Raw genomic sequence first — 27,933 nt, 5'->3', positions numbered from 1 at the left:
ATCAGTTACCACTGAAAGGGCCATATTTCCAAATTAGGTCATATTCTGAAATACTGGGGGTTAGAACTTCAGCTTTTAATTTCTGGAAGACAATTCAATCAATAACATAGACTTAGTATGCAGAGATATTAAGATTATCAGATGAGATAATCCATGAAAGAGACCCAGCCCAGTACATTGATTGTTGTTAGTGTGGGAATAGACTGTGCCCTAATTAAACTAGTAGCTGACTTTTTCACTTAGAAGTCTTGCATGTTTTCTCTTCCCTGCGCTTCTACTTTTCTCTCCTTTATTCATCAATCAAAAGGAAAATGGAAATGGAAAAGGTGAAAAAAACACTAATCAGTCAAAACATGAAAGGTTCTCCCACTGGACAATCAGAACTCTTTAGACTTTAATATTTCCTCAGCCTGAGCATCTATCAGTAAAAACAGATTTGTGTATGTAAAAACTTACTATTTCAGTCTGATCTGTGTTAATTATATGAGGAGCTATCTTAAACAGTGGACTGATTCTGTTTGAGGGTAAACTTTGAAATCAAAATAATTATCAGATGGCCATTTACAAAATAATTTTAAACCCACTGTCTGAGAAAACATGTTATCAGAATCAAATAAGCTGGCAGCATAATCTCAAAATTCCATGCATACTGCTATGGTGTCTAAAACATAATTATCAAGCTTAAGTTAATTAGACTAATGCTCAGAAAATCTGGCCTGGCAGCTTGGGGTAAGTAATTATATATACTGATTAAAAATGTAATACACAGTGAGCAGAGGCCAAGGAAACTCCATTTGACACAGCTTCTGCACATAGACAATTAAGAAACCATGAGTGCTCACTATGAGAAGGAACATTGTAGAAACCAGCAGGTGTCATGGTAAATCTTCTGCAGAGTGGAGTGAGATGCCCACCTGGATTATTAGACAGGCAGGTGTCACTGCAGGCCCACCTCAGGAAAGGGTGCTCTGGACCACCAGAAGCATTGTCGAAACCACAGCATGTGCTCCAACCTGTTCCCATGTTTTCTCAGGCTTCTCCTTCAAATGATTATGAGTTGTAGGACAACTGAGATCAGCTTCCTTTCCAGCTCCTGAAATTAGAACATTGTCATTAATTATGAGACATACAGGAGGAGAGGATGCTGACTACAAGGAGACACACTGTATCTCTATCTTTCACTTTCCATTCTGCTAGCTGTGTGGTTTTCTCTTTAGTTATCCTTGAAAGAGGGATGTTATCTTTGAAAGATCCCATTTGGTGATCCTTTGGTAAAGACCAGGGGCCCCCGAGGTTTAGCTCTCTACTCTGGCTCTAAGTTTATTATGCCATAAAAACCTTGAGCATGATAGTTAAATTGCAGATTGATGAGGGCTACAAAGTTGTCCTCACCAAAGGTATAATTTAGTGGGGAGGGTAAACAAGTTAGAAGGCACTTAGAACACAATAAGTGTCCTGATATGAAGTCACTTAAAAGGGTCATGTAACTTAGCCTTAGTGGAACAAGGGAAGAAATTTATTCCGTGCAGAGGTAAGAGGATGTGTAAAGGACTGGTGGTTAGACAGAGCAAGTTGTTTGAAGAACTGTTCCTACATAAATAGGGTTGAAAGATGAGGGTAAAATAGTGAGGAAGGCCAGGCAAGTCAAGTCAGCCATGTCAAAGACCAACAACCCTGTACCAGAGCATTAGACGGCAGGGTGGGAAGACTGAACTGAAATTGCCCTGGACCATTATCCAGAATTTGATTTCTGCTTTTTAAATCAGAAATCCTCCAACATATATTTAATCAGTTAGGATGCTCCAATTTAGAAACTGGATGCAGGTCCTTTGTAGTAGAGCTGTTGAGGCTCCAGTCCAAGGCTGCAAAAGACTCAAGGAATTTATCTCCTGCGCCTTTTTTTCCTCTCTATAAAATGACAATACCATGCTTCTATGTAGCCAAAGTGGACCAAATGAGGTTCTATATGCAAACGGTCTTTAACCTAAACACCTCAATTTATACTGTATTGCTTGTGTTCAATATTGTTATGTGAGAGAGGGAATACAGAGAGGAGATGGCACTCAGTCCCACTACCTACAAGCTAAAAGATCACAATTCTGAGGCTTAACGTCCTCATCTGAAAACTCCACCATACAGTAGGTACTCTTAAGAGTATTAAATAATATCTTTGTACCAGCACTTGGTACCTGGAAATTAGCAAGAACCCAACAGAGCACTGTTAGTTACAATAATACTAACAGGACACTGGCAACATAATCATGCCTTCATTACTCTGTGTTCTCATCCTTTGATGCACCCACTTTCCTGAGCAGAAGAGTCCCTTACATTGGGCCCAGAACATCTCTCCTTTGGTCTGAGCATTGGTCCATTTTCCCTAGAACAGTGTTTATATATAATTCCTTGTATATTTAATTGCCTGTGACTGAAGGATTAAGTCCTGAATCTGTCTCCTTTTTTAAGTGGATGAGTTTTCTCCTCACCAAAAGCCCAAATAACCATTTGCAAAGTGAAAGAACAGTCAATCAGCAGGTCATTTTGCTTCTCTTCTGCCAAAATAGTAGCTTGCCTGATTTTAAAAATGTTTGCTTTTAGCATCTGGTAGACATAGTCTGAGTAACCAATTAGAAACATAGGGAGATCTTGGACTGGTAAATTGGCTATGAGATTTCAGCTTAATGTCAATGAACTGGAGTTAGTTATTGCCAATATCAGAAATTAAAGAGGGAGAGATGCAAAATTGCCTGGAAATTAATGGCTTTTTCAATATCTCATCTGTCTTTCCTACCCTAATAATAATCAACTGTCTGTTGCCCCCAATGGTGAGCAGCAGAAATACAGGTAGATTTACAAAGCCCTCAAAACACAGCTTTGGTGTGAGAGTCAGCATAAACAAAAGGACTAAAAGAGACTATGAAATGTAGAAATTTATCACTACTGAAGACATGTTTATTAAAATCTAGGCAAATATTACTTTTGCTTGGGAAATAGGACATAAGAGCAAATTTATGAAGAGGAGAATGTTCCGATGACTCTCTCTCACAGACATAAAGCTCTTAAGGCAGAGCAATGTTAATTAAGAACAGCATCCTGTATGAAGTGTTATACCCAAAATAGATCCTGGCGGGGTGGGGGGGGGCTTTCAGTGAAGAGATATATCAATTTCAGACATCTGGAATCCAATTAATAACTTCAATGCTTTTACATGGCAAATGCTGCTATGTTGTAATTTTTTTTTTTATGTGAAAGCTGGATTTCTATACTGAGGGAAATTGCAATCATCCTGTGTTACAATATTACATGTAGCCCAATGATGGTTATTTTTTGTTTTCAATCATAGCTTCCTTTTATATAGTGATTGTCATTACATTTAATGATGAATGAATATCTTCAAACCCATTGCCCAAAACAAAAGGTACAATTTGGATAATATCCTACATAGCTTTCCCCTGCTCTCCCACACTGAGTTATCCATCATCCTGAATCCTCTGGTCCCCACGGCTTCACTCTTTACATGTAGGTTTAGGCATCTCTATGTATCTCCAAGGATCTCTGCATATAGAGATCCCATATCTTTCTATATAGATACCTATATATATATATATAAATATATAGATATAAGTATATATATATAAATATATAGATATAAGTATCTATATATATAGAGAGAATAATTTGTTTCCTCTATAAAAATGCAGCATATTATCTTTTGAGAATTACTTTTATACTTAATGTTATTTGCCCACATGACCTACATAGCTTTATCAATTAGTTTGTTTGCCTTTTAATGCACCATTATGTGAATTTATCTGTTTATTCACCTACTCTCTGAAGAACACTGGACATTTTCAGGTTTCTGGTATTTTTATCAGAACTACTTTTAACATTCTTACACATATGAGCAATACTTTTTCTTGGGTATATACCTGAGGATAGATTTGCTGGCTCAAAGGGTATGGTGAATGCCAACTCAAGGAGATAATGCCAACTTGTTTTCCAAAGAGGTTACTCCAATATATCCTTTCATCAGCGGTGTCAGCATAATCCTGCAGGTCCGTAGCCTCTCTACACCATGGTATTGCCAGATTTAGGTGTAGCTCACATTCACCAACATTTGAAGGTGATTTTTTTATACTAATTTGATCTTATGCTCTATGAATCTAAGAGCTTGAATGAGGGCTTATGGGTAGAAGTTAGGGGAAGGAGAATTCAAGTTTGGGATGAGGAAGAATGGCACAGCTTGTGAATTGCATGTCAGCCTCAGGGAGCAGTAAAATCCCCATTCCTGGAGCGTTCAAGCCAGGGACAGAAGCAATATGGCAGGAGAGAGAGAGATGTCACATAGATCTTTGGCCTGGAAACCTTTTTATATATCTGTATCAAGCCCTGATTCTAGGAACAAGCATTTTTCACATTTGTTTCTGGGCCTTTAAATAGATACTTGAAATTATGAAAAACTATTTTAAAGCATTTTGATATCTTAGTCTTTAAAAACCAACCAAACCCTCAAGCAGCATTGAGGTGATATTAGTTAAAAGATTAGGAATCTTAAAAGATCTTGATGGGTTGTTCACTTGTGAACTTATAATTCCCAACGATATTTTCAGGTGTAACAGGAATACCAAAGATACTATTTTTTTTTAAATCATGGCCTATAAATATGAGACAAAGACAGGCTTATATACACACAGATGCATGTCCTATAAATTTATATGAATAAATGCCAAGTTTGACTCTTGTTAGTGCCTCTTGAGCATCTCCGTAATAAATAATCAGGAGATTAGATGTACAGTAGGAAGCTAAAAAAAGGTGAGGCGTCTCTTCTGTAGCCCAATATTCCAGAAAAGTCACAAGCCTGGCGTCACATTTTAATTTTTCTCTGTCATGAAGCTGTGTGTGTGTGTGTGTGTGTGTGTGTTTGCAGTCACCTTACATCTCTGCTGTCTGTTGATTTCTGGATTATGGTCACTTATAGGGTGTATAAAATGAACAGTCGAGCCTATAATAAGGAAATTTCAGTTTCTTTCCTTTTAAGTATTCCTTTTTTTAAAAAAAAAGGCATTTGAAATCCTCTGTGACAAAGATCTGCTGTCACGCATGGCAAGCTTAGTGTTTCAGCCACATCCAGAGCTTTATGTCTTCATTAGAGAAGGTTTTTAAATGGAATAGAGAGAGGCACTTGGGAAAGGTTGGCTCCCAATTTGTTTGTGCAACTCACACAGGCCAGGTTCTTTGAAGGGCATTGGAACAGCGCCATCAGGCATGAACGGGGTTGTGAGTGACAGTGGGCATGTTACTTCCAATGGGTGTATGGCAGCTTCAGAGGGTGCAGTTCTGTAACCAAAGGCAGAATCATCTTGTACAAAGAAGAAATCGTAACCAATTCAGCAGAGTGGTGAGTACCCTTGGAATACAGATTTTTTATTAGTCATTTTTCATCTGCCAACATGTGGGTTTCAGTGCCAGGCACCTGGCCGGATGGTGCTAGGACAGCTCATTTAACTCTGCCAAACATATGGTGAACATTCGGAAAGAACTTTGCGAGGTCAGCCTGTGCCCTTGCTGCTCTGTGGTGGTCACCACTTGTGCAAATAGCCACTTGGCGCTCACCTGATTTTCTGTGGAAAGTTTCCTATTAGCAGAGTCTGATGTTAAGGGGAGGCAGATACCCAGTAAGCAAAGCTGAGGCCATGAAATGTCACTGCTTGTGCTCACAGGCAAAGCTGGGCCCAGCTGTTACAGATGGACCTCTCTACCTTCAGCTCCCAGAGTCTGGGCCTACTTTCTCCTGATTATTATTCTCCTGAGCCTAGCAAAAGGAACTACTGCTACTCTGTAGCTACTACATAGTACACCCTGTAACGTGATGTAACCAAATGAATAGTCTGTCCCCTCTTCTTTTCTAGCATTGAAGGAAGATAAATTCACCTACCTCTCTATGTCATCTTTGGGGACTGGTCACTCTGCTTCAGTCACTGGTCTTTATCCAGTTCATAAACTGAGCAAACAATTCTTCCCTTTCTTTGGGTATTTGCATTTGCTGCTTTCTCCCCCATTGTCACGCCTTGGGAGCATGCCCCCCACCCCGCATTGTCTAGTTCACTTTCCTTACTCTCATGCTCTGTATCCTGCACCAGTGCATGATAGACATCACTATTTTTGAATATTTCAGTGAGTTCTACAGTGAAACATGCTTCTAGTACTTGAGAGACTTGTATTGTGCCACCACCCCTCGCCTAGTTCAGATTCTTCAAATGGGTTTGATTTTGAGGGCCCGTTTTTGGCTTCCTGGAACACTGTTTTGAGTAGGATTCTGAGGCCACAGCAGTATATTTTTGTGGGCCATGCGGTCACCCCATCACCTGGTGGTGGGTTTACTTAGCTCCTTGCAGTGTAGACATTGGACTCTGTTCAGGGGCAGCTGTCTTGCTGGACTGTGCTTCCAAACATTCTGTAAAGTGACTTTGAAAAAATAAGCCATATTGTTGCGGAGCAAATATGAAACAAAATGTTCAGGAGATTCAATGAAAGCAGAAATTGGTCCTTTTTCCTTTTCCTCATTCTGAGTACCCACAGATTGACCACTCTTGTTCAAGTACCACTATCCAAAACACAGGGGGGCGGGGAGGCTCATAGAACACGACTGGCCAAGGAAATTGCTTTTTGAATAAATGTTTCCTTCTCTGAAGTTTGTTCCATCACAAACTTCCCTTTCAGAAGGAGTTTCATTTCATTTCTCAGTGAGCGTAGTTTTAAAAACAGAAGGCCTAAGGAAATCAAACTGGTAGAAATCTCTAGCCCCTGTTGTTTCCCCAATATCCTGTCCACTGCAGAATCAGTAGAGCTCAGAAAGGATGAAGCCGGTGCTGGGATGTTGGTAACCAGCAGTTACGTACTGAAAAGTACCCTGAGTTGCAAATACCCCTCACAAAGGAAGTACCCCAGCCTGACCCTGATTCCAGTTTGTGGGAAGGGAGTCATCTCTAGATGCAATTTTGGTTTTCTTTTCTGTGCTGTTTTGTCACTTACGTTTTCAAAAATTAACCAAAGGAAAGCTCCCAAGAATTCAAGTAGATCCATTGGTGCAGTAGGAGTCAGCAAACTATTTCTGATTCACATAAATACTGGTCCTAATAGCCATGCAAAGATGGTTGAGTGAATTAAGTTGCTAAGAGACAGTTGTTTCATCTGGAAAATGGGAAGGATGAACTTGCATGGCTATTATGCCAGGAGGGAAAGTCAATTTAACACCACCTTTGACAAATGCACCATGAAAACCTACTACTGGGTGTCAGACAGCAATCCATGAAGATACAACAATGAATGTTGTCGTGATTTAGTGATTTCTACAAGTCGGGGTGCTAGATAGGAGGCTTTTACCAAATTATTGTTGAGGGTGATTCTAATTTGAAGAGCAAAGAGCCACAATAGATTGTTCTCCGAACACTGGTAGCTTTGCCATGGCCATATGGCTATGTCATCTGAGATGCTGAGGCCAGCTGTTAGGCTCACTATAGGAATCTGTGAAGAAAATGTCAGCAATTAGGTGTCCCAAGAATAAGCTGAGTTTGTCCTTCACTCCGTCAATGCCAGCGATTATCCCATGTAGCAATTCCCTTATCCACCCCCTTCCCCATGGCCCATCACAGCCCAGTGGCTGAGTCTTGTTCCTCAACAGCCCTGATGTCATAGTAAGAAAGTTTTAAATAGTGGCCAGCTGGGAGGCAGCAAGGCAGATGCAGGAGGCCCCGCCTGGGGTTTCTTTTCTCAAATACACATTTCAGGTCAGCCCAATGATGGCTGCTCCCTTGACAGGAAGTGACTCCTCTGATGTTTTAATTGAAATAAACTCTGCACAGGACCAGAAGCAACAGTTCCCCTTTGCAGTTTTCCATCAGAAGCTTGTTAGGAGCAGCTCAGCAAACTGTAATGTCTAACCAATTAAAGTGATTTTCTGTTAGCAGCCATGTATGCCAGCAACCCTGAATTTCTCACCTAGATTTGTACAGGTTTTATAGGGTGCATGGGATTCTCTGAAGGCCATTCACAGCATAATCAGTTGAGTAATATCTGGTCCAAATCGTGGTGCTGGCAAAGTCTCATTTGCTGCTTTGGCAATTGGCTTGACAATGTGATACTTTAATGTATAATTGGATAAGCAATTGGGTTCTGTTATAGTACAGCGGTTTGGCATAATTATTTTCCAGTACTGTGATTTTCTAGTTAATAAATACTTTGGGGGGTTACAAATTCTTAAACATCAACACTCTATACTCCTTGAAAGTAGGATGCCATTAATTAATATAAGAGCTTATTTCAGCATTTTGGCCCCATTGGCAGCACTAAAAAATCTTTAGCTTTTACTCAAGCAACTTAGGCTTAAGTTAAAGCTTCAGCAACTAATCAAATGATGAATGCTCTGTTGATTACCTGAATTTCTTACCATAAAGGGCAAAGATCTGAGCTTCGGAAATTTCACAGTGAATAGAGGTAACACAGAGATTATTTAGTTGCACTTAGAGGTCTCTGTGATCTAGCTATTAGTCCAGAGCCCCAGCTTGGGGATCCCATAGGTAAAGAATATGAAGGAAATCTATTAACATATTTTTGCATAAAGAGATATTTAAACAACCTCAGGGTTCTAAGAAAGCAGACACAGAAGCCAGAGGTTAGGGTACAGGTTTCTCCCCCACCCCACCTCCTTAAGTGAAAGCAAGAGGTGATTTATTAGGACACTAAGAAAGCCCAAGTGGGTAACTATCTGCTCAATAACCAGCACTTAGAGAAAGGGCTTTGTTGTTTGGGAAGGAAACTTGTGCTCAAAGGATACTGCTTGTGTGTGTATGTGACAGAAAGTGAGAAAACTTTCAGGATTGTGAAATACTCAAAATTGTTAAATGTAACTCAACTCCACGCTAAATGATCCAGGAAGGTTCTTGGGGGCCGGGGGAGGCGGTTGTGTGTGGCTGAAAAGAGGTGCATCCTGGGCTGGAAGACAGTGACTTTCACACTGGTTTGGAGCAGCCTTTGAGCCTGGAAGCCAGGATCAATCTATGTTTTACAAACGGAAGGAAGCTCTCAGGGGTAAAGTACATCTTCAGGGAGGGATCAAGCCCCTCTCCCTAACCAACCATTTCACTTTTGTGTGGGCAACTGAGCTCCCCTCAGTACCTACTACCCCAATGCCGCCATTTCTTGTCTCAGCTCCTGCAGGACCTCGTCTCCCTGTAATTCATTCTCTAGCCAGACAGCTCTCTATGAAAGTTGTTTTAGTCCTTTCACACCTTCCCTGCTGCCATCTCTTTAATATTTTCTTTGCACCAAAAATAAAATCCAAACTTCTTAGCCATTCCTAAGGGCTGTGAATGATCCTTACTGTCTCCCTTACTTTTCTAGCAGTTACTTCCACCAAGCTTCCCTTTTCTTTAAGGTTCTGCACTTACTGTTCTCTCTACTTGAAATATTTTTATCCCAGCTCTTTGCTTAAGAACGTGAAATCATTGTTCATGTTTCAGCTTAACTATCACATCTTCAGTGAGGCCTTCCTGCAAACCCCTCTACCCCAAATTCTACCAGTCTTAAAAATCACAATGCTATCTTTCTTCAGAACATTTATAATATGAAATTATTCTGACTTCCAAAACATCTGTCAAAAACAAACCAAAAAAAGAAAAATCTGAAGTCTTCTACAGTTCAGCCCAACAAAACTGACCACACCTCACATCTTCAGTCAATTCTCCCATCTCAGCTCCCGAAGCTAATGCTGTCTTTAATGTTGTACTTCCCACAGTGTTTTACTTAGAATATCTTTCAATAAACTCATTTTTAACTTAAATGTCCTTTGAAAGCTTTAGATATTGTAAACAGGAGACAACCCTCAAAATAAATATAATCTAATTAAAGATCACCTTCTATCCTAACTAGATTCTGGAGGGCTCTTCTGCTTCACTAGAGGTCATGGTGGAACCATGTAAGGACCTGCTAGCCCCAACTGAGACTTTGATTAATCAGAGGGACTGAAAGATACTTGAAAATGGCATAGCTTTCTGTCTATACAATTGCAGAACATGAGGCTTATGGGGTACTGGGGTGCATAGCCTATCTTTCAACAATGAAATGTTAAGGTGTCTCTAAATGGCAAGTAGATCTCAGCTCTCTTGACAACCCCGACAGATGGCCAGGCTGCCTAGGAACACCACATTAGGATTCAGCAGTAAAGAATGCTGCAATTAGTTGGTGAAGCTGGCAATGGGCACAGATTGCCAAACTGATACTCACATCGTGTGTTTGCTGGAGCTGATCCCAATGCCCAGAATGACCCCTTAAATTTTCATCTCCATCTTTCAACTCCAGTGAAAAATTCTACCCCAGCAAGAATTACTTTCTTCCCCAGATAATCTGGAATACATTGATGGAACTTCTAGTCCAGTACTTTCATGAATCTGTTGGGCAACAAGACCCTGAGAGGCCAAGATTTTGGGCTTATTCATCGTTATAATTTTATAAGACCTAGAATATTGCCTGGGATATATTAAGTGCTTAACAAATCATATTGGCTAAATTTAAATTTGTAAATGAGAACTGGGTCAAAAAATTTATTGATGAAATCATTTTCCTTTCAAGACTTTATATAAACACCTGTCTGAATAGAACCATCAACCCATAAGAAATGGTTTAAGATTTCTGAACTTTACATTATTTTATAAAACTAATAGCCATGAAATATAAATGTATTTTATACCAATACCCAAGTTTATAGTCAGCCACTTCTTTAAGAAGTGGCATAAATTGTTTTTTCCTCCTTTCAAGACAATATGGCATTTTACTTCAGCTTGGTTCCAAATTCTAAAGAACATTTAAATTATTGTAAATCATTCCTCCTACTGTATTCCATTATAGAACTATTGAAATGTCAATAGCCAAGGCACTTTGAGCATTACACCAGGGACTTCGCTGTTACCCCTCATGCCTAGTGATAACACACTGCAGAGGAAGGAGTGCAGTGTCAAATCAACACATATCACTACTTCAATCAGAAATCCTGTTAACACTACCTTTCCCCGAAAATCATTTCAGGGAGATAAAGTAGGATGACTGCAGATACATTTTTTAAAAAATCTCTTTTCAAAGCTGTATAGAAATGGAATTCACTTCAAGAAGCCATCACAGACTTCAACCTGTTGAATGTGAATACAGATTTTAGTTCAAGTTTTTGCAAACTTTGGTGTGCACGTCATCCAAAGAACCTAGCGTCTTTGAAAGTGCTTTTAAATGTCGTGGCTGCATTGGGAGAGAGAAGAATGAAGCATTACATCAGCCATGGTGCTGAGTATGTGTATGAGTTGAGTCACATTTAACTTATGGGACATAATGGAACTGCTGAGAGCAGAGACAGAGAACAGTAGTTCATTTAATCCAGATGCCTTCAATTGGAAGAGACCCTGTTATTTCATGTATTAAGAATAGAAAACACTGCCACTTAAAGTCTGACACACTGTCAACTGGAGGACAGGCTTTGATTTCAGACATGTTACCATGTGAAAAAGTGTGCATCTTAGAACTTAGACTGTACGGTACATTATTAGCACCGTTTAAATTCCACATTCAGTACAATAATACTGATAATAAGCCCTAGAGTGCACGACATGCTAGCCTTCAATTTTTTTTTTCCTTTGGACAGTCTCTTGTCTTTTTCAGGATTCATAGTTAGTCAGGATTGGGAACAACCCAAAAGCCAGCCAAGTAATTCCTGTGATGTCTTCCCTAAGAGGTTTCCTCAAATAAGTTGCCAGATAAAATACAGGAAGCCCGGTTACAACTGAATTTCAGTTAAACAGTGCATTTCCAGTATAAGTATGCTCCAAACAATGCATGAAATACATTAAAATTAATTGAGTGTCATCCTATATTTTTATTTGCTAAAACTGACAATCTTGCTCCCAGGGCAATTTTGACTGCATTTGGCCCTCATCACATACTTTTTCCTCTGACAAGCCTCCATTTAATACCTAATTCACTCCTTACAACAGCCCTGAGAGCGATTATAGCAGGTAATTTTGGAGTCAAAGAAGTGAGGTTTTCTCCCCAGACTTGACTGTCTCATTAGATTAATTACTGTAGACCTGAATTCTGCTCACAGCTTTTAACCCTCATACATAGTAGTTAGGGTTCCCAAAGATATAGACCACTGGAAAACCATGAATAGAAGGCATTTTTATTCCTGGATACGTCATCTGTGGGTTGGTCATCGTCATACCTACTCTAATAAAGTAATAGCAATGAATGCTAAGTTATTTAATACCAGAAATAACTGGCTTGTAACCCTTTAACACTTCCTTTTTAATAGAGAGAAATGGAGGCATAGGGAAGTTAAAGAGGTTGCTCTTCTCATGTTAAAGTCTAGGCCTAACCTCTTCTTCGATAGCTCTTACTGGATGCTGCTTATTAATCACTCTGGTGAAAGTAACTAGGCTAGTTCCTCTGCAGCATCCTTCCCATTAGATAAAGCCCCTCTCACTCATAAAGTAACCATTTTGTGCCTATATTTCCTATCTAGGTGGTCCCAGAGGACAATTAAAGGGAGCTGTCTGCTTCCGTGTGCTAGAGCCAGGGCCAGTCCCTGGCACTGAAGGGACAGGATAAATGGCTGCTGTATTAATAGTCACTGCCTTTCCCTCTGGGGATAGACTGAAGTGATCTGGAAGGTTCATGTGATGTAAAACTCCTCCATTAAAGTCTCCCCAAGGAAAATAGTGTCTTTTGGATAAGCCACTGTTAAAATCATTAAGGCTTATCTCTAGGAGCCAGGGCAGTGGCTTATAGCTACCAGGTTTCTTAGGTTGCCTTAGGGGAAGCAGAAGTTGACTCCAAACCACAGTACATTTAATTTCTAAGTCACCTGAGTGGCCCTTCTAGGACACAAGTCTCCCAATCAGAGCTTTTTCCAGAGTTGCAAGACTGAAAGCCCATTCAAAGATCAACTTCCTGGCGTTGCTAGGACAAGTCTTGTCGCCAAGACACTCCAGCAACAGAAAGAAGAAAAGGGGATAGAAGAAAAGCAGTTCTGGAGCAGGGCTTGCAAGATAGCCCTGTTAGTGTTGATGGGTTACAAACAGTGGACTTAAAGCAAAAGCATTATTTCTGTATGCCTATGAGCTCTGTCTAAACACATACACATGTGCACACAGGTCTCCCAAATGCAGTGCTTCTTAACGATAAGTGCCCCTCACAATTTTCTGAAGAGTTTGAAAAAAATTCCTAAACCTAAGCTACTCTCAGACCAATTAAATCAGAATCCTTGGGGTGGACCTAGGCATTAGAAATTTTTAGTGATTCCAATGGGCAGCCAGGATTGAGCTCGGCTGTTCCAAAGCAAACCACATGCTTCCATCTGGGGCTTTTAAGAGGGAAACCTCTCCATTTTAAAAGCCATATACAACAGAACTTTGCAAATATGATTAGTTCTTGTTTTATTTATTCCCTATTTCCCGAAAACAACTTCTAAGCGTTGGCACAACGTTGCCATCTGTAAGGCATATGACAATAACAGACGGTCGCCTAATAACCAGGGAGGCATTAACGTTCGCAGGCTCTAAATTATTTGGACTCATCTGTTATGATCTGCATCGGTGAGGCCACTTTATGCTTGATTTCTGTGTCTTGCAATGGCAGTACCAGAAGTGGGAAGGCCATATTTTCTGGGTTTATATTGTTCTTTGTCATCTTATTGAATTGTTACAAGATGGATTTATAACAGACCTACAGCGAGTATCAAAATGAAAATTAGTTCTTGAGTAGAAAAATAGCAATCCCATTTGACTTGCCTGTAGCAAGTGCGTCATATCTGCCTCTGCAAGGAAGGAAATGACTTCTTAATGTGGTTTTCTCCCACTAAGGAGAGTTAAATCTATGTGGCAAAATGTAAAACTAGCGTGCTGGCAGCCGAATTCTGAGCTGAAGATCCATGACCCTCATAAACATATTTGTGGCTCAGTTATATGCTAATGAACTTCATTTAGACTCAAACTTACCCCAGTAGAAATATAGCTCTGCTGGAGAGGCAGGCTATTGTTCCCTCCCTGTTTTGCCTTCTGTAGCAATGTCAGCTCTGAAACAAGGGGGAATTTCTTTATCTGCTACAAGCTTCCAGGGTGGGAGTCTCTGGGTTAGATTTAGAGTGGTTTTTGCCTGAGATCGCAAATGTCACTATTTGAGTTGATAAATGGTGGTTTTTTTGTTTTTTGTTTTTGCTGAGTCAGCAAGATTCTTTTCTAAGCCTGCAAAGTTTGAGTGACCACTGGCCAGTGTTAGAATTTAATGTAGTCCCCCTCAACTAGACAAAAAAGGCAAAATTTGTTGGGAATAACTCGCATTATTGCTGCCTGGCTGGTGATTTTTGACAAGTAAATGTAACCTCAAATTCCTGACCGCAAATTCTTTCTTCATAAGAGGGGGCTAAATATTGGTAGTACCTGCCTTATGTAGTGGTTATATAGTAAGGATTAATGAAAAAAATGCACCACAAGATAATATACAACAAAGCTACTGCCCTTTGCATCACAAATAGTAGTCATTATGGATGTTATTAATTACTATGCCTCAATCCCTTCAAATGACTTAACACAAAATACCACACTGGCATCCTATGGAGAATTTATACTTCTAGTATTTTTTTTAGATTTATTTAGTTATGCATGCAATAGCTGGGGTGAGGGCCAGTGGTATGGGGGTGCTGAGAGGATTCACCAGAGATCGAGGGCGGTGCAGAACAGGCAGACTGACTGAAATACACTGCTGAGGGGAGCAGCGGGAGAGTCAGGGGAGGTCTGCTGCGTCATGTGGTTAGCTCCCTGGCTGGGGATCAAACTCTTGCTGCAGTCAGTGGCTGCTGATAGCTTGATAGTGCTGAAACTCCATCCCTTGCATCTCCAGGGAGGCCCTATACTTCTAGTATTTTAGAAAGTACAGAGCCTCACATAGGAATAACAAATTTAGTTAATAAAACTGAATTGCAATAGAAGATTAAAAAAGAAAATTGAGCTCTTCCAATGAAGACCGTTTTTGAGAACATCCTCTCTCAGACAGAACTGACATTTTATTCATTCTCTATGTAAATCTGAGAAAAGATTTTTTTTCTAATAAGTATGGGACTCTAAAGAGGATTTCAAAATGATTCAATTGACTAAGACTATTCATTTTTTGATAAGTTGTTTCCTCATTTAATTTCTTTTATTGTTTACCTGTGTGGAGACTCTTGATTGATACACTTATTTCTTACTGAGTACTCAGGGCTCTTGTATTATTATCAATTTATTTTGGCTATTTTGGTTCATGGGGAAAAAAAAATTGCTCAGAACTCATATCAGAGAGACAAAGCCAAAAACAATATAGAAAATCACAGGCCAGCTTGGGGGAATGGTCATGCGCGCGTATAAACTCAGTGACTCAGTCTAAAAAGCAAAATGAATGAGGTCTGCCAAGTATAATATGGTTAGAGTGTAGGGGTTATGGTAATGCCCCAACTTCCCCAAATCTGTGACCCTCAGTCTCAGCAAAGAGGCCACAGTGTGGCTTAGTATGATTATTTCATTATAGAAATTGGAAATTATTTCAATTATGAAACTTCCCCATTTTCAAAATTTGGCAACTAATTCAATTAGAAGACACACACCTCTCAGCCGCTAATTTGTGAAGTCTGCTTAGCCAACACTTGCTCAAGGAGATTCCAAGGATATTAATGAAGCTATTCCATTTTTCTCTCCAAAGCTCCAGAAACATGACAAAGAGGATGAGGACTCTCCCGCCTCATGGAGATCCGAGGAGGAGATGGCAGCAGAAGCAGCGGCGCTGCGGGTCTACTTTCAGTGATACAGGTGAGACTGCGCACTACATCACTGAGACCCCCCAAGGGACCTCAAGAAAGGGGCTCTCAGCCCAAAGGGGAACACAGAAAAGCAGCTGCTAACACCCTTGGGTAGTGGCTGCAAAAGACAAAGCATATAGGAAATCCTGACACTTGAGGGATTGATTCCAACTTCTGGACCACCTCCTTGCTCCTATATAACTCCTATTTACTTCCTTCTAGCCAGCACCCCCAGTCCGGTCCAACATCACCTTAGTCCTCTCCCCAGTGCTGCCTCTCTCCAATCTAGTCTCCATGAAGCAGCTCAAGATAGTTTGTAACTCAAATCTGATCATTTAAAAGGTCAAAATGCATTGACAGGCCCTCAGGCTCAAGGCCCTGTGAACCAGTGCCATCTACCACTGCCACTTTTTCCACTGTGCCTCTTATTCCCTGCTGCCTTTTGGTAAATTGCCCCTTGTGTTTGCTTTTTGCCTTGGCTGCTAAGAAGCTCAGGCTGCCAGGAAAGGTCAGGAGTGATTGAATTCTCTTTGCATTAATGACATTTAACTGCTGGAAGGTCATAGAGTGAAGAATCTGGTAGAAAGTTATACAGCCAATCTCCTTTGCAAAATGCATCTACAAAGCAAACTATACTATTTGAAGGGGCTCATGGATATTCTAAAATTTTTAAATTTATCTGGGAATGCTATTTTTTAAATATGTATTTATGCATACAAAAACTGGGGTGTAAGCCAGAGGTGTGGGGGGGGAGTAAGAGGATTCACCAGAGAGTGTGGGGAGCAGAAGAGGTAGATCTACTGAAATACACTGCTGAGGGGAGCAGTGGGTGAGGCAGGAGAGGTCTGCTGTGCCATGTGGTCAGCTTCCTGCCTGGGGATCAAACTTGTGCTGCATTGGCTGTTGATAGCTTGATTAGCACTGTCTTTAACCATTGCACCACCAGGGAGGCCCCTGGGAACCCTATTAATAAACTTCCTTAGTGATCATAGAACCCTGATTCATTTTAAAATTGTGTGCTTCATCTGGTGTTGTGTAAAATGTGTTTATATTATAAGCTGCTAATGTAGATCAGATACAAATTAAAAACACAATTAGTGCACAATTACTGGTAGCAATTGAATTATATAAAATTGTATGAATCACTTAGTGATTGGGATTTTTAACTAGAAAGTACATTTCAAAATGGAATACAATGAATATAAGTCTATTTTTAATGTTTAAAATGTTTGTCCAGTTTTTGGCCTTTTCTCCTCAAACCTCCTTTGTAAAGTAGTCTAATTACTTAAAGATCCAGTATCAACTCTCCCCCACCTGCTCAAGTGTGTTGTGCTCAGGCCTACCATTCTAGAAAGCTCATTTCATTCTTGTCATTGGCGTTTCAGCTCTGCATTCAGTTGCCTGAAGGGATATAGTGTGGCGCCAGCAGAAGCTGTCACTGATATTTTATTTTTAAAATTTACTACTATTCACCTTCCTTTTTTTTTTTTAGAATCAAAATTGTTTCCATAAGAACATAGGCCTACTGGCATGATTACAAACTTCTTTCTGTCCTATTCTGAAAACCAGTGTGTCATTTTGGAATGTCCCAATCAAATGGGGCTCATAGGCTGATTTTTTTTTTTTCCCTTTCTGGGTTTATTCTGTAATGGTACTTTTAGGTAGCATGAAGACAGCTGTAAGCCTTTCCAAAGCTTACTGAATTGCAGGCTTCTGTTTTAGTATGCATTCTCTAAATGCTTCAAGAGGATTGAAACATCTTACCCGTGTTTCCCATATGTTTTGCTTTGTCAGTTTTTGCTTCTGACTTGTCTTGAGGCCTAACATCTCTTGTCTTATAAGTCTTGTCAGAAAAATACTCACTCTAACTTACTATACAAACTATTGTCAGAGTCCCTATAGGTTTTGAAAATAACATTCATAACTCTTTAAGGGTCTTTGTTTACAGAATAAAGAAGTCACCTTCAGTTTTCCCAGCAGTCAGAATGGGTAACATGGGTTGCCCAAGAACACTGTAACTAAGAGATGAAAGGTTTAAACATAGGGTCCTGAGTTTTGCCAAAAGCATCAGCATTTCTTATAGTAATATGGGGCTAAATATATTTCCCTTTAGAGATACAGGGGAAAGGAAACATTCTTTTTTAGAAACTGACTTGTTGAGTTGATTCACCTAGTTCTTAGCAACTTCTGCCTCATTTCAAAATGATATAAAATGTCTATACACTGTTAAGGGGTTCTTGGAATTTCTGAAATTCATTAATTGATAGGACTTTGATGCAATATTTGGACTCACCTATACTTTAAAAATTACTCATTGCTTTTCTCAAAGTCATATAAACTTGATCTCTCCAAGATTTCCTGACTACACCCTCAGCAGCAAGTCAGTCTTTAGGCAGAATCAATCTGAAGACTTTCAGGGTGCTTACTCAGCTGGACTACACACTTTTCAGTGTGCACACAGGCAGATCCAATGGGACTCAGCCTTCCAATGATCACAGTAGCCAACATTACCAAGAATTTATAAGATGTGGGTCTTGTAACATTACCCCATCTTGCAGATGATGAGGAAACAGACTCAGGATTGTTACCCCAAGGTAAATACTTAGTAAGTGATGGCACTCAGTCTAATTCCAAGGCCATTCTCCTTGCCTGGGTACTTCCCGTCTTGCAACAAGAGCTCACTTCCCAGCCAGCACTGCTTCCCTGCCCTGCTCCCCTTGCACCCTGTTCACCTGGCCTCCTTGTTCCCTGGGAAGTCTCCCCTCTTCCTCTCCTGATGGCCTGCCTGGCCTGCCTTGTTCATGCCACCCTCCTGGCACTTGCCTTCCAGGTCACATTTCAGATAGGCAGCTGGAACCAAAAGCTCAGTCTTTTGGTTGCACCAGCTGACTCTGCTCTACTTGCAAGTTGTTCTAGATTGAGCTGATTCTTGCCTAGGCTGCCCACCCTCTTTTCTTTACCACTTCACCATGTATCTACGTAATATGACCTTGGGTGAGGACAGTGTTTCCCAAATTGCATTCATTTCCACTTAGTCATGATCTTCCCCATCTATGTACACCACCTAGGATGCTGCTTCCTTACTATTTACTTTATTGAATTTCACTTCATTCATCTTAAACTTTCCATCTTAGCCTCAATGAAAAATGTGTATCACTTATAATTAGAAGTATAAAAATAAATACAGAAGAAAAACCATGCTGATGAATCCCAGCTCCACATAGTTGCTTGCCTATACTATTGGGACTGAGATTCATTCTCTGTTTAAAAAAAAAAAAAACAAAAAAAACACAACCAGTACTTGGTCACCCTTAGAAAGACATTTACTTGTAGTACCAAACTGAGGTTCGCCATTTGACCTTCTCAAAAGGATTAAAAGAGAATAACCTACAGTGGCATTCATTGTAATCATCTAAAATTATCTTACACAGGCAAGTGATTCTCATCTTTGGAAAGTGGGAGTGGAGGTCAGAATTCAAACCCAGAATAAGCTAACTCTAGACTCGTTCTGCCAACCCCCTCAGTCCATGCTCCCCATATCTTTTAACAGGAATATAGAAAGGATAAGATGGGGGTGAGGGATCAGACTTAGCTCCCCTATGATGAGAGGCTAGGAAGCCTTGCACAATACCCCCCGTCTCCCGAATCTCCAGGCTAGTTGGTTATATTTAAAATCACCTTTGGTCTTGACAGACCAACTCCCAAGGGGTGGGCTGCCTTAACATTTTGTTTGCCATTATAGTCTACCTTAACAACTAACACTGCAGAGAATGTGCAAGCCTAGACCCATCAAGGCCCCATATAGGAGAAGGAACTATAAAAAGCGATGAGCTGAATGTTCTGTGTGGAAATACCTAGCAACCCATCAGTAAATAGAAACCCAGATTAATCCTCAGCACGACAACACTGGCAACAGGACCACAAAGATAAGCATTCCAAAACCATAAACTATTTCCTCAGCCACCAGGGCACCAACATTAGCTTGGTCGGATAGAAGAATTCTCTTTATCTCCCACCTTACCCTACAGGATGTTTTGACAGCTCTTGCACCCTTCGCCAAGCAGAAAATGCCTTTGCCTCGCAGTTTCTTAAGCAATAGTGAAAACGAGGCAGTGCCTTTTCCATGCACAGGAAAAGCCAACAGTCCAAGGGTTGCTGAATAAAGCTGCCATTGTCTCGCTCTCCACCTGACAGATCCCTGATAAGGTTGGCAACGCTTTGGTTCCAGGAATTCAACATCTGCCTTCTGCTTCAATGAACTAATGCATCGCTCCCTGCACACCGGGCTGAGTCCTGGATGGAGTTTTCACATTTGTTCTTTCAGTTTGTGATCCAAATCATATTAGATGACAGTTGGTCTGCATTTCTTATCTAACCCTTCATCCTTCCTAGAACATAATCATCCTTTATTTGGGTATTAAAATCCCAAATATTTAAGTACTGCAGCCTCTATACAACCACATTAACTTTCTTAATTAGTTTTAAAACAATTGTGTATTGTACTAGTCAGGGAAGATTTTATCATCTCCCTACCCTGTGTTGGAATCGAGTGGGGTATGTTACTTGCAAAATATGTAAACTTCACCCCTAGCTCATATGAAAAGTCAGAGCAGGGCAGATTTTCATACCCTGTTGTGTCAGCAAACTGTTTCTTTGCAATTCATCAAACGCTCCTCTCTGCGTGCCATTATTCTATAGATAATTGGTTGCTTCTCGTTTACTCATAACAGAGTCATGCAATTTCAAAGCAACTGAGTCAGCCCAAAATAACATTATTAGTAGTTTCAGATATACTGTCAAGGCAAAATTTTGACACTGGGATTTTTGAAAGATCATCATAATTTCAGCCACTGGACCACACTTACAATCATAGAACAACGAGATGAATGAATAAGGACTGTTTGCTTATTTTGCACATGTTCTGGTCAATGAATTGTACCTTTTGAAATCTGCCCTACCAGCTTAGAAAAATTCTTAACTTTCTCAGTGGGTCCACTGTCAGCACAGCAGACTGTGGGAAAGTCTGCTGGGAAGGCCCAAGGAGCAGAGCTCAGTACTCATCCTTTCTCAGGAGAGGAGTGTTAACTTAGCCCTTCACCAATTCAATCCTAAACCTGCTAGATAACCCCCACATGGGGATTATAACCCATGTGGGGGTTATCTAGCAGGTATTGCTATCTGGTATTGATGACACCCCCACATGGGGTGCTTGCCAATACATTTTCAGTCAAACTTAACTTGATGCAATGAATGATTTTCTTTAGCAGGGAAATGAAAAGCAAGATCCCTTGTCTAAGGCTAATGATACTTTAGTATGTTCAAAAGCTCTTTGCCAGAAAAGCACCCAACATCTTAAACACAGTAAGATTTTTTTTTTTTTTCAGTTCGCTTTTTCCTTTCTCTTCAGTTCCTGTTTGTACTGGACCATACTGCCTCTCTCCTCTCATTCTGTGTAGACTACATTTATAGAATCAGATTCCAGGGAATTAAAAACTATTATTTGGATTAGATAAATATAAAATCCTTATGGCTTAAATTGAGAATGCTGAACCACAGAATCAGAGATATTAGAAAGAATGAAATCTAATGTTTCATTATTTTTTTCTACCTCAACCCAAAAGACAAGCCTACATTAATATGTCACTAAGAGACAATTTGATCAATGATGGTGGTCTCCCAATTGGCTATATCAGAGCTTAGGTGTGCAGTAGCTCTACCTCCTAAACTTGGGCAATTACTCTGCAACAGTCACACAATGACCTGTTGTGTAAGGCCACATTTTCCAGAATAGATCCCTATCATTAAATGAAATGATCTTATTTTTAAAACCTCCCCTTATAAACATTCTAGTAGTGAGTCCACCCCTTGGTTCCAAAATGAAATTTCAGTTTAGTGTAAGATTTTCTGCCAAGATCCAGTTTTCTCTAATGTGTAGTCAATAGCTCAGGCAAAAGATTTCTAACAGTCATTGATAGTTAAAGAATCTACAGAACTGTTCTGTTGAAATTTAGTTCAACTGATGATAGAAATAGCTTAACAATGGTTAATTTTAAGCCTAATGAATCTGGGAACTACATGATCCATCAACATAGTCTTTTTATAAAGGTGCAAACCAAATGCCAAAAGTAATTTTTAAGTTTCAATTTTCACTTGCAGCTTACAAATGATAATGAAATATAAAGCCTATCAACATCACAATGATTGTTATTTGTCATCTCCATTCTTATCTCACATTCATAAATAGATAAATGTATATCAATCTACATATTCTAGTGTGGCTAAAAAAGTTTCTAAAAATTGCTCCCCTTCCCAAGACATTTAATTCTTTCTCTACTTATTTCCCCCTACACTGTGTAGTCCCCTACTTCTACTTTTCACCATTTGCTTTGGTCTCTGTCAGAAAAGAAGGCGTGAAAAAAAGACTCCCCTAGAGAGGACATTGGAGTTTAATATGATGAAAGGCTATGAAAATCCTCATGATTATTATTTTTGATCCATCATGTAACAATATCTAATATTTATATAATCACTCCATCTTATGCCTAAAATGTCCCTCAGCCACCCCTTAAATGTTAGAGTTCCCTTATTTTGACATGCTTGGCATCACTTAAGTTATCATGTAGGTGCCTAAACAACAAATACAAGACACACTCGCAAAAGTAGCTTTAAAGGGTGCTCTTTAGTGATACTTCCTGACGATTCAAAAAGCACTGCAGTATGTTCTGCTACTTCTCCTTTCTCATAAGTGGTAAGCAATGGAGACCGTGCCTTATTAAAGTCAAGCCCAAAAACTAGAGGAACAAGAGGGTAGGGGCTAAGGAGAAAATATTTAGAGAATTAAAATGGCACATGTCCCACCGATGTTTGTAAAATTTGACCCCAGCCCAATTCTATACACTCAGCCTTCTCTCCTTTCCTCTCTTTCCTCCTTCACGGGTGAGGCAGAACATGGTCTTGGGAGAGGGCAGGAGTCATGCAAAGACAGCAAAGAGACCTGGGGGCCATCTTGGGGACATAGCTTCACTTTCTTGTATCCAACTTCTTGAGGGGATAAATGCTTGCCACCCCTTCTTTGCCGTCTCCAGACTGCAATGTGCTGACCCCTGATTACTATGGTTAAGTATTACTATTATGTAACTGTGTATAACAGGGCAAACCTTGCTTTCCCCTGCTAGAACCTCATGTAAGTAATTTGGAAACTGGAGAAAAAGTCAGGTGGTATATACTGCCTCCACAAAGGCAAATGTTTGTTTTGAGCTTAACACAGAACTTTCTAGAATTTGCTTTAAGAAGAAAGGATTGAAAGCTGAAAATCATAGTTTGTAAAAAATACGTCCCTGTTTTCCTCCAGCCCTATATATATATATATATATTATATAATTATATATAAATATTGCATATGTTATGTGTGTGTGTGTGTGTGTTTTAATCACTTGTCCTCAAAAGACATTCTGCAGTCGCCTAAGAATGGTGTCTGGTAAACAATCCATTCTGTTTGCACTCTCAGTAGAAACGCATGTAAATAATTGAAGGTGGCTCCCTATCAACACTGCCACTAACCTTATTCTCTGAAGTTGGACACATCAGTCTTTCACACCTCCTTTTCTCTTCCTCTGAATTACTGTAATGGGAAGCATTTAACTTCTGAGTTATTATGAAAAATAATACAAGACAATGGATAGGCATTACAATAGGAAAGCAGCTGTAAACTACCTTTCTTCTGAGGTTAATGCTTCTCTCACCGCACATGGCATTTTGTATGTTCTACCTCCAATTTATCATGAATAGTGAGCAATGGAGAGTGAGTGTCCACTGGCTCTATATCAATTTCTAGATTATTCTCCCTATGATACATATTTTAAAGATGGCAAATTACAAAAATGTTTATTATGAGAAATTAGACAATAATTAAAATATTAAACTTGTAGGATGCTCTCACATCACTAAAAAAGAAAAAAAGTAACTTCTCACCGTGTTAAACTAGAAAAATTGTACAGAGTACAAGAAAGACATAAATCTAGAAAAGAAACCAAAATTTTGGTTTCCTTTTTAATGGATTGCATTTGTGAGTATTGGAGAGGCTGATAGAGCTACAGCAATAAAATCTGGGTGGCCAATGGTACACCCACTCCTTTTAAATGTCCATATCAGAATGGAAATTCAAAGTTGTAGGAGAGTGAAACTCTTGGAAGGAGTGAGCACAATGTAAACTAGCCCTTGTAACAATTGTGGTCCACTTTCAAAGCATCTGGGCAGTTGAGAAAGTTTCAAACCAGAAACTGAATTGCTAGCCCCCTTATAATTTCTTCCAAATAGAACAATGTCCTATACATTTATGTGTATATACAGGTTTGGCATGCCAGTAAACTAGTCAATACAAACAAGCAAGATTAGAATTATCAGATACAACGATTAAAGTAACTGTTTACTTTCTTGATTAAAAAGGCAAGATTTTTTTTTTTTAAATTTCAGCAGAGAGCTAGAAACTATAAAAAGGCCATGTGAAAAGGAACCAAGTGGAAACTCTAGAATTTAAGTGTGCAACAACCCAATGAATGAATTGAACAGCATATTTTTCACAACCAAAAAGAAAATCAATGAACTTAAAGATGAGCTTTATGAAAATATTCAGGATGAACCAAGTGACCAAAAGTAGAAGAGTGTAGAGTTAGACTGTAATGAGAAAATATAATAGACATTTACTCACAATTCCAAAATAGAGGGATGATGATAGAATTTTTCAAAACTGACAAAAATCACCCATAAAAAAAAAAAAAATCAAAGGCAGGCCTCCCCTGGTGGCGCAGTGGTTGAGCCTTTGCAGCACCAGTTCGTTCCCAGGCGGCCAGCGAGGGTCCCACCAAAAAAAAAAAAAAAAAAAAAAAGCCACACCAAAACCAGAGTAGGGGCGGGGGTATAATACACATGTAGGCACATCATGATAAAATCAAAGGCAAAGGGTCAGTTGTTAGAGTGAATGGTTTAAAAAAGAGTCATCTAATTAACATAAACCCAGTGTGGTAACAGGGGATCTTTATGAGTAACAAGACTCCCATTTTACCTTTATGGCTCTGAAGCATTTTAAGAAACTGAGGACAAGAGATCAAAAGTTGGAACAAAAAATATTCCTGCCATTCTTATTTCTCAAGAAATCTTAAGAATTTTGGTAGCTGTGAACCAGGAACTGCGAATAAAGACCAAATACTATTCTTATAAATTACAGTATTTCAGTGTGCTAAACATCTTTCTGGATATTGTTAATAAAAGCATAAGGTCGTAAAATTTTAGATCTATAAATTACAAAATTTGGATTACCTTGATTACCAAGCTGACAAAGTGAAAAAAGCCTCTTTAAAAAAATGAATATTTTTAGAACTATCAAAGAAATTAAGCCTGAATTAAAACCCTTCCCACTAAGAAAACATCAGGCCCAGACAGCTTGACTAGTGAATTCTATCTACTACTACTAACTAAGAAAGAATCAAGACTAAGATTCTTAACAGATCCTTATAACTGGATCTCTTTAAGTCAGCCAAAGATGAAGGAAAAACAAACAAATTGTACTTCTCAATTTATTGTATGAGTCATGTGGCAAATGAAACTGATAAGAATTTAACAGAAGGGAAATCCTCAGACTCATTGTTCCTGGAAAAAAACAGATGCGAAAGCCCTAAAAGACGTCAGATAGACAGAGGTAGCATGCCTGTGTTAACAAACTCAAGGGCCCAAAATACATATGCCCCCAAATACACCAGATACAAGTACCGTGGGAAGAGGCACAGTTTATTATCTGTACAGGTAAAAGAGGCACTGGGGTTAAGTCTCCACAGACTGCCTCTCTGCAAAAGTGTTGGAGGGGTTTTTAAAAGAAATCAGGGCAAAAGAGAGATGAAGGCTTCTGGGGTGCTGGGGTGTTGGAGATTTGGGGTACTGCTGGTCATCTGCGCATGCTCAGGACAATTCGCGCTTCCACAAAAGCTGCATGTTCAAACAATGACAGCTCAATTCCACCCCCACCTCCCCCAACCCCTTTGTCGACTCTTTAATACACTAATGAGATTGATGTGAATTTTAGGTCATGAAAGGAAGAACAGTATGCCCTGGAGACTCTACAGGCTAATGAGCTGCTCAAACCAGATAGGGGTGGTTGGAAGTTGATTTCTAGACAGGCTGAAATATAGTTCAGTTAGACAACACTGCTTTCAAGTAAATCAGACAGGGATCCTAACTGCCCTTAAGGGGTCAATTTAACATCAAATAGTCAAACTGCATTACTGTTGAATAAATCAATCAAGTATTTTAACTGCCCTGCCAGAGTCAGCAAGGAGCAGTCTAACCCTTTTGTTTCCTGGTATTCTAATGTGTCCTAGGAGTAACTGTCTTAACCATTTGTTTCCCGGATCTCTGAGGTCATAGTCTGGCAAGCTGTGCACACAACCTATCAAAAGGATAATATATTATGATCAATGCAACATGATTTCACATTCCTATCAAGTAATTTCTTTCATCAGACTAATAAAGAAAATGATAGGATCATTTCAGTAGAGGCCCAGGGGAAAAAAAAACAAAGTTGACCAAATTCAACATCCAACTTAATATAAAAGTTCTAGAAATACTAGAAGTAGGAAGGAATTTATACTTAAGGGTGAAATATTGAACAGTATTCATCTGAGATTATAAATGAAATAAGAATGTTCACTGTGTGCATTGCTATTTCACGGTGTACTCAAGCTCTCAGCCTAGTAAAGGAAGAACAATAAGGAGAAGGCAGAAAGATTAGAAGTAATAAAACTGTCAATAAGTATGGACAAAGTGATGTATGCAGAAAACCCAAAAGACTTTAGAGAAACAATTACAATTAATGGGCAAATTTAGCAAGTTCCCGGAATATAAGATTGATAAATGTTTTGAATTTCTCTATAGCAGTCACTGTGAGTCAATTCAGGTTGCCATAACAAAATGCCATCGAATGGGTGACTTAAACAGCATCAGTTCATTCCCCCCAGTTCCAGAAGCTGAAAGTTCAAGATCAAGGTACCATTATTGTCAAGTTCTGGTGAGAGCCCTCTTCCTGACCTGTGGCAGACTGCCTTCTTACTGTGTCCTCACATTGAGGAGAGTGAATTTTAGTCAATGTTAGTGTCTTATTCACTCTTCTTAGAAGGACACTTATCACATCATGGAGGCTTTATTGTAAAAATTTCAGCTAAATCTAATTACCTCCCAAAACCCCCACCTCCTATTATAATCAAATTGAGGGTTAGGGCTTTAACATGTGAATGGGGAAGGGAGGCAGACATTCAGTCCATAATAGCCACACAATTAGATAATGAAAAAATTAAAGTTAGGTTACATTAACTTCAAAAGTCGAATGCATAGGAATAATTAAAGCTATGTAAGCTTCTAAAGAGAAAACTATGAAGTGTTAATTAAGCAGCATTAAAGAGGAATTAAGTACAGAGATGAATGGGTCAACTTTTCTCAAAGTATTGTGGGGAAGAAAAAACTTGCTATCCCAAGGTATATTTTCTGGGAAAGGGATTATTTCTTTCTTTTCTTTTCTTTTTTTTTTTAAAGATTTATTTATTTATTTATATAAGTACTGGGTACAGTCTGAAGCGTGGGAGAGTGAGAGAATTCACCAGAGCAGGGTACAGAACAGGCAGACTGATGAAATTACACTTCTGAAGGGAGCAGCAGGCACGGCAGGAGAGGTCTGTGCACCATGTGGGATCCTCGCTGGTGGCCAGGGATTGAACCAGCACTGCAGAGGCTGCGGGCAGCTTTGCAGCCCAGTGCTCAACCACTGCGCCACCAGGAGAGGCCCAGGGAAAAGGATTATTTCATAGGAGACCGCTGAAGACTGGGTGGAAGTTGCCCTTTGTAAGAGCATATACAGGAGAAAAGGAAAAGGCACCTCTCTCACTGTACAGAGAAGGACTAAATCTGCATTACAGTCAGACCTTTATTGACTGCATCATCCCTGGTAACCTCCTCCTTAACTGATCTTTCTTTTCTCCCCCTTCCATATGTCCTTTGTCTTTAGCTGATGTTATTTAAGATGGTGACTG

At 39.6% G+C, this 27,933-nt stretch overlaps 1 protein-coding gene and 1 long non-coding RNA gene across 17 annotated transcripts in view; one reads left to right on the top strand and one right to left on the bottom strand.

The window, feature by feature from the left end:
- Positions 1-27,933, bottom strand: part of LOC119230640 (uncharacterized) — a 587,338-nt gene that overhangs the window by 20,399 nt on the left and 539,006 nt on the right. For 5 of the 6 annotated variants that reach the window (XR_008551838.1, XR_008551837.1, XR_008551844.1 and 2 more), the window contains one exon: positions 915-1,093. This is a non-coding gene — a long non-coding RNA (uncharacterized LOC119230640). Of the gene's footprint in view, positions 1-914; positions 1,094-23,442; positions 23,484-27,933 lie in introns of those variants that run through there. The other variant, XR_008551842.1, reaches the window with a different exon arrangement.
- The window catches only part of FHIT (fragile histidine triad diadenosine triphosphatase), a 1,313,834-nt gene that overhangs the window by 1,272,227 nt on the left and 13,674 nt on the right, over positions 1-27,933 (top strand). For all 11 annotated transcript variants that reach the window (XM_054695155.1, XM_054695163.1, XM_054695138.1 and 8 more), the window contains one exon: positions 15,766-15,872. In XM_054695155.1, coding sequence (XP_054551130.1) covers positions 15,766-15,867 — 102 coding nt within the window. In that variant the 3' untranslated portion in view covers positions 15,868-15,872. The remainder of the gene's footprint in view (positions 1-15,765; positions 15,873-27,933) is intronic.

This window comes from Talpa occidentalis, unplaced genomic scaffold (assembly GCF_014898055.3).
Source record: "Talpa occidentalis isolate TD23 unplaced genomic scaffold, MPIMG_talOcc4v2.1 talOcc4.10, whole genome shotgun sequence".
NCBI classification, from domain to species: Eukaryota; Metazoa; Chordata; class Mammalia; order Eulipotyphla; family Talpidae; genus Talpa; species Talpa occidentalis.
The sequence above is the reverse complement of the archived record's forward strand: the minus strand, read 5'-3'. Positions and strand labels throughout refer to the sequence as shown.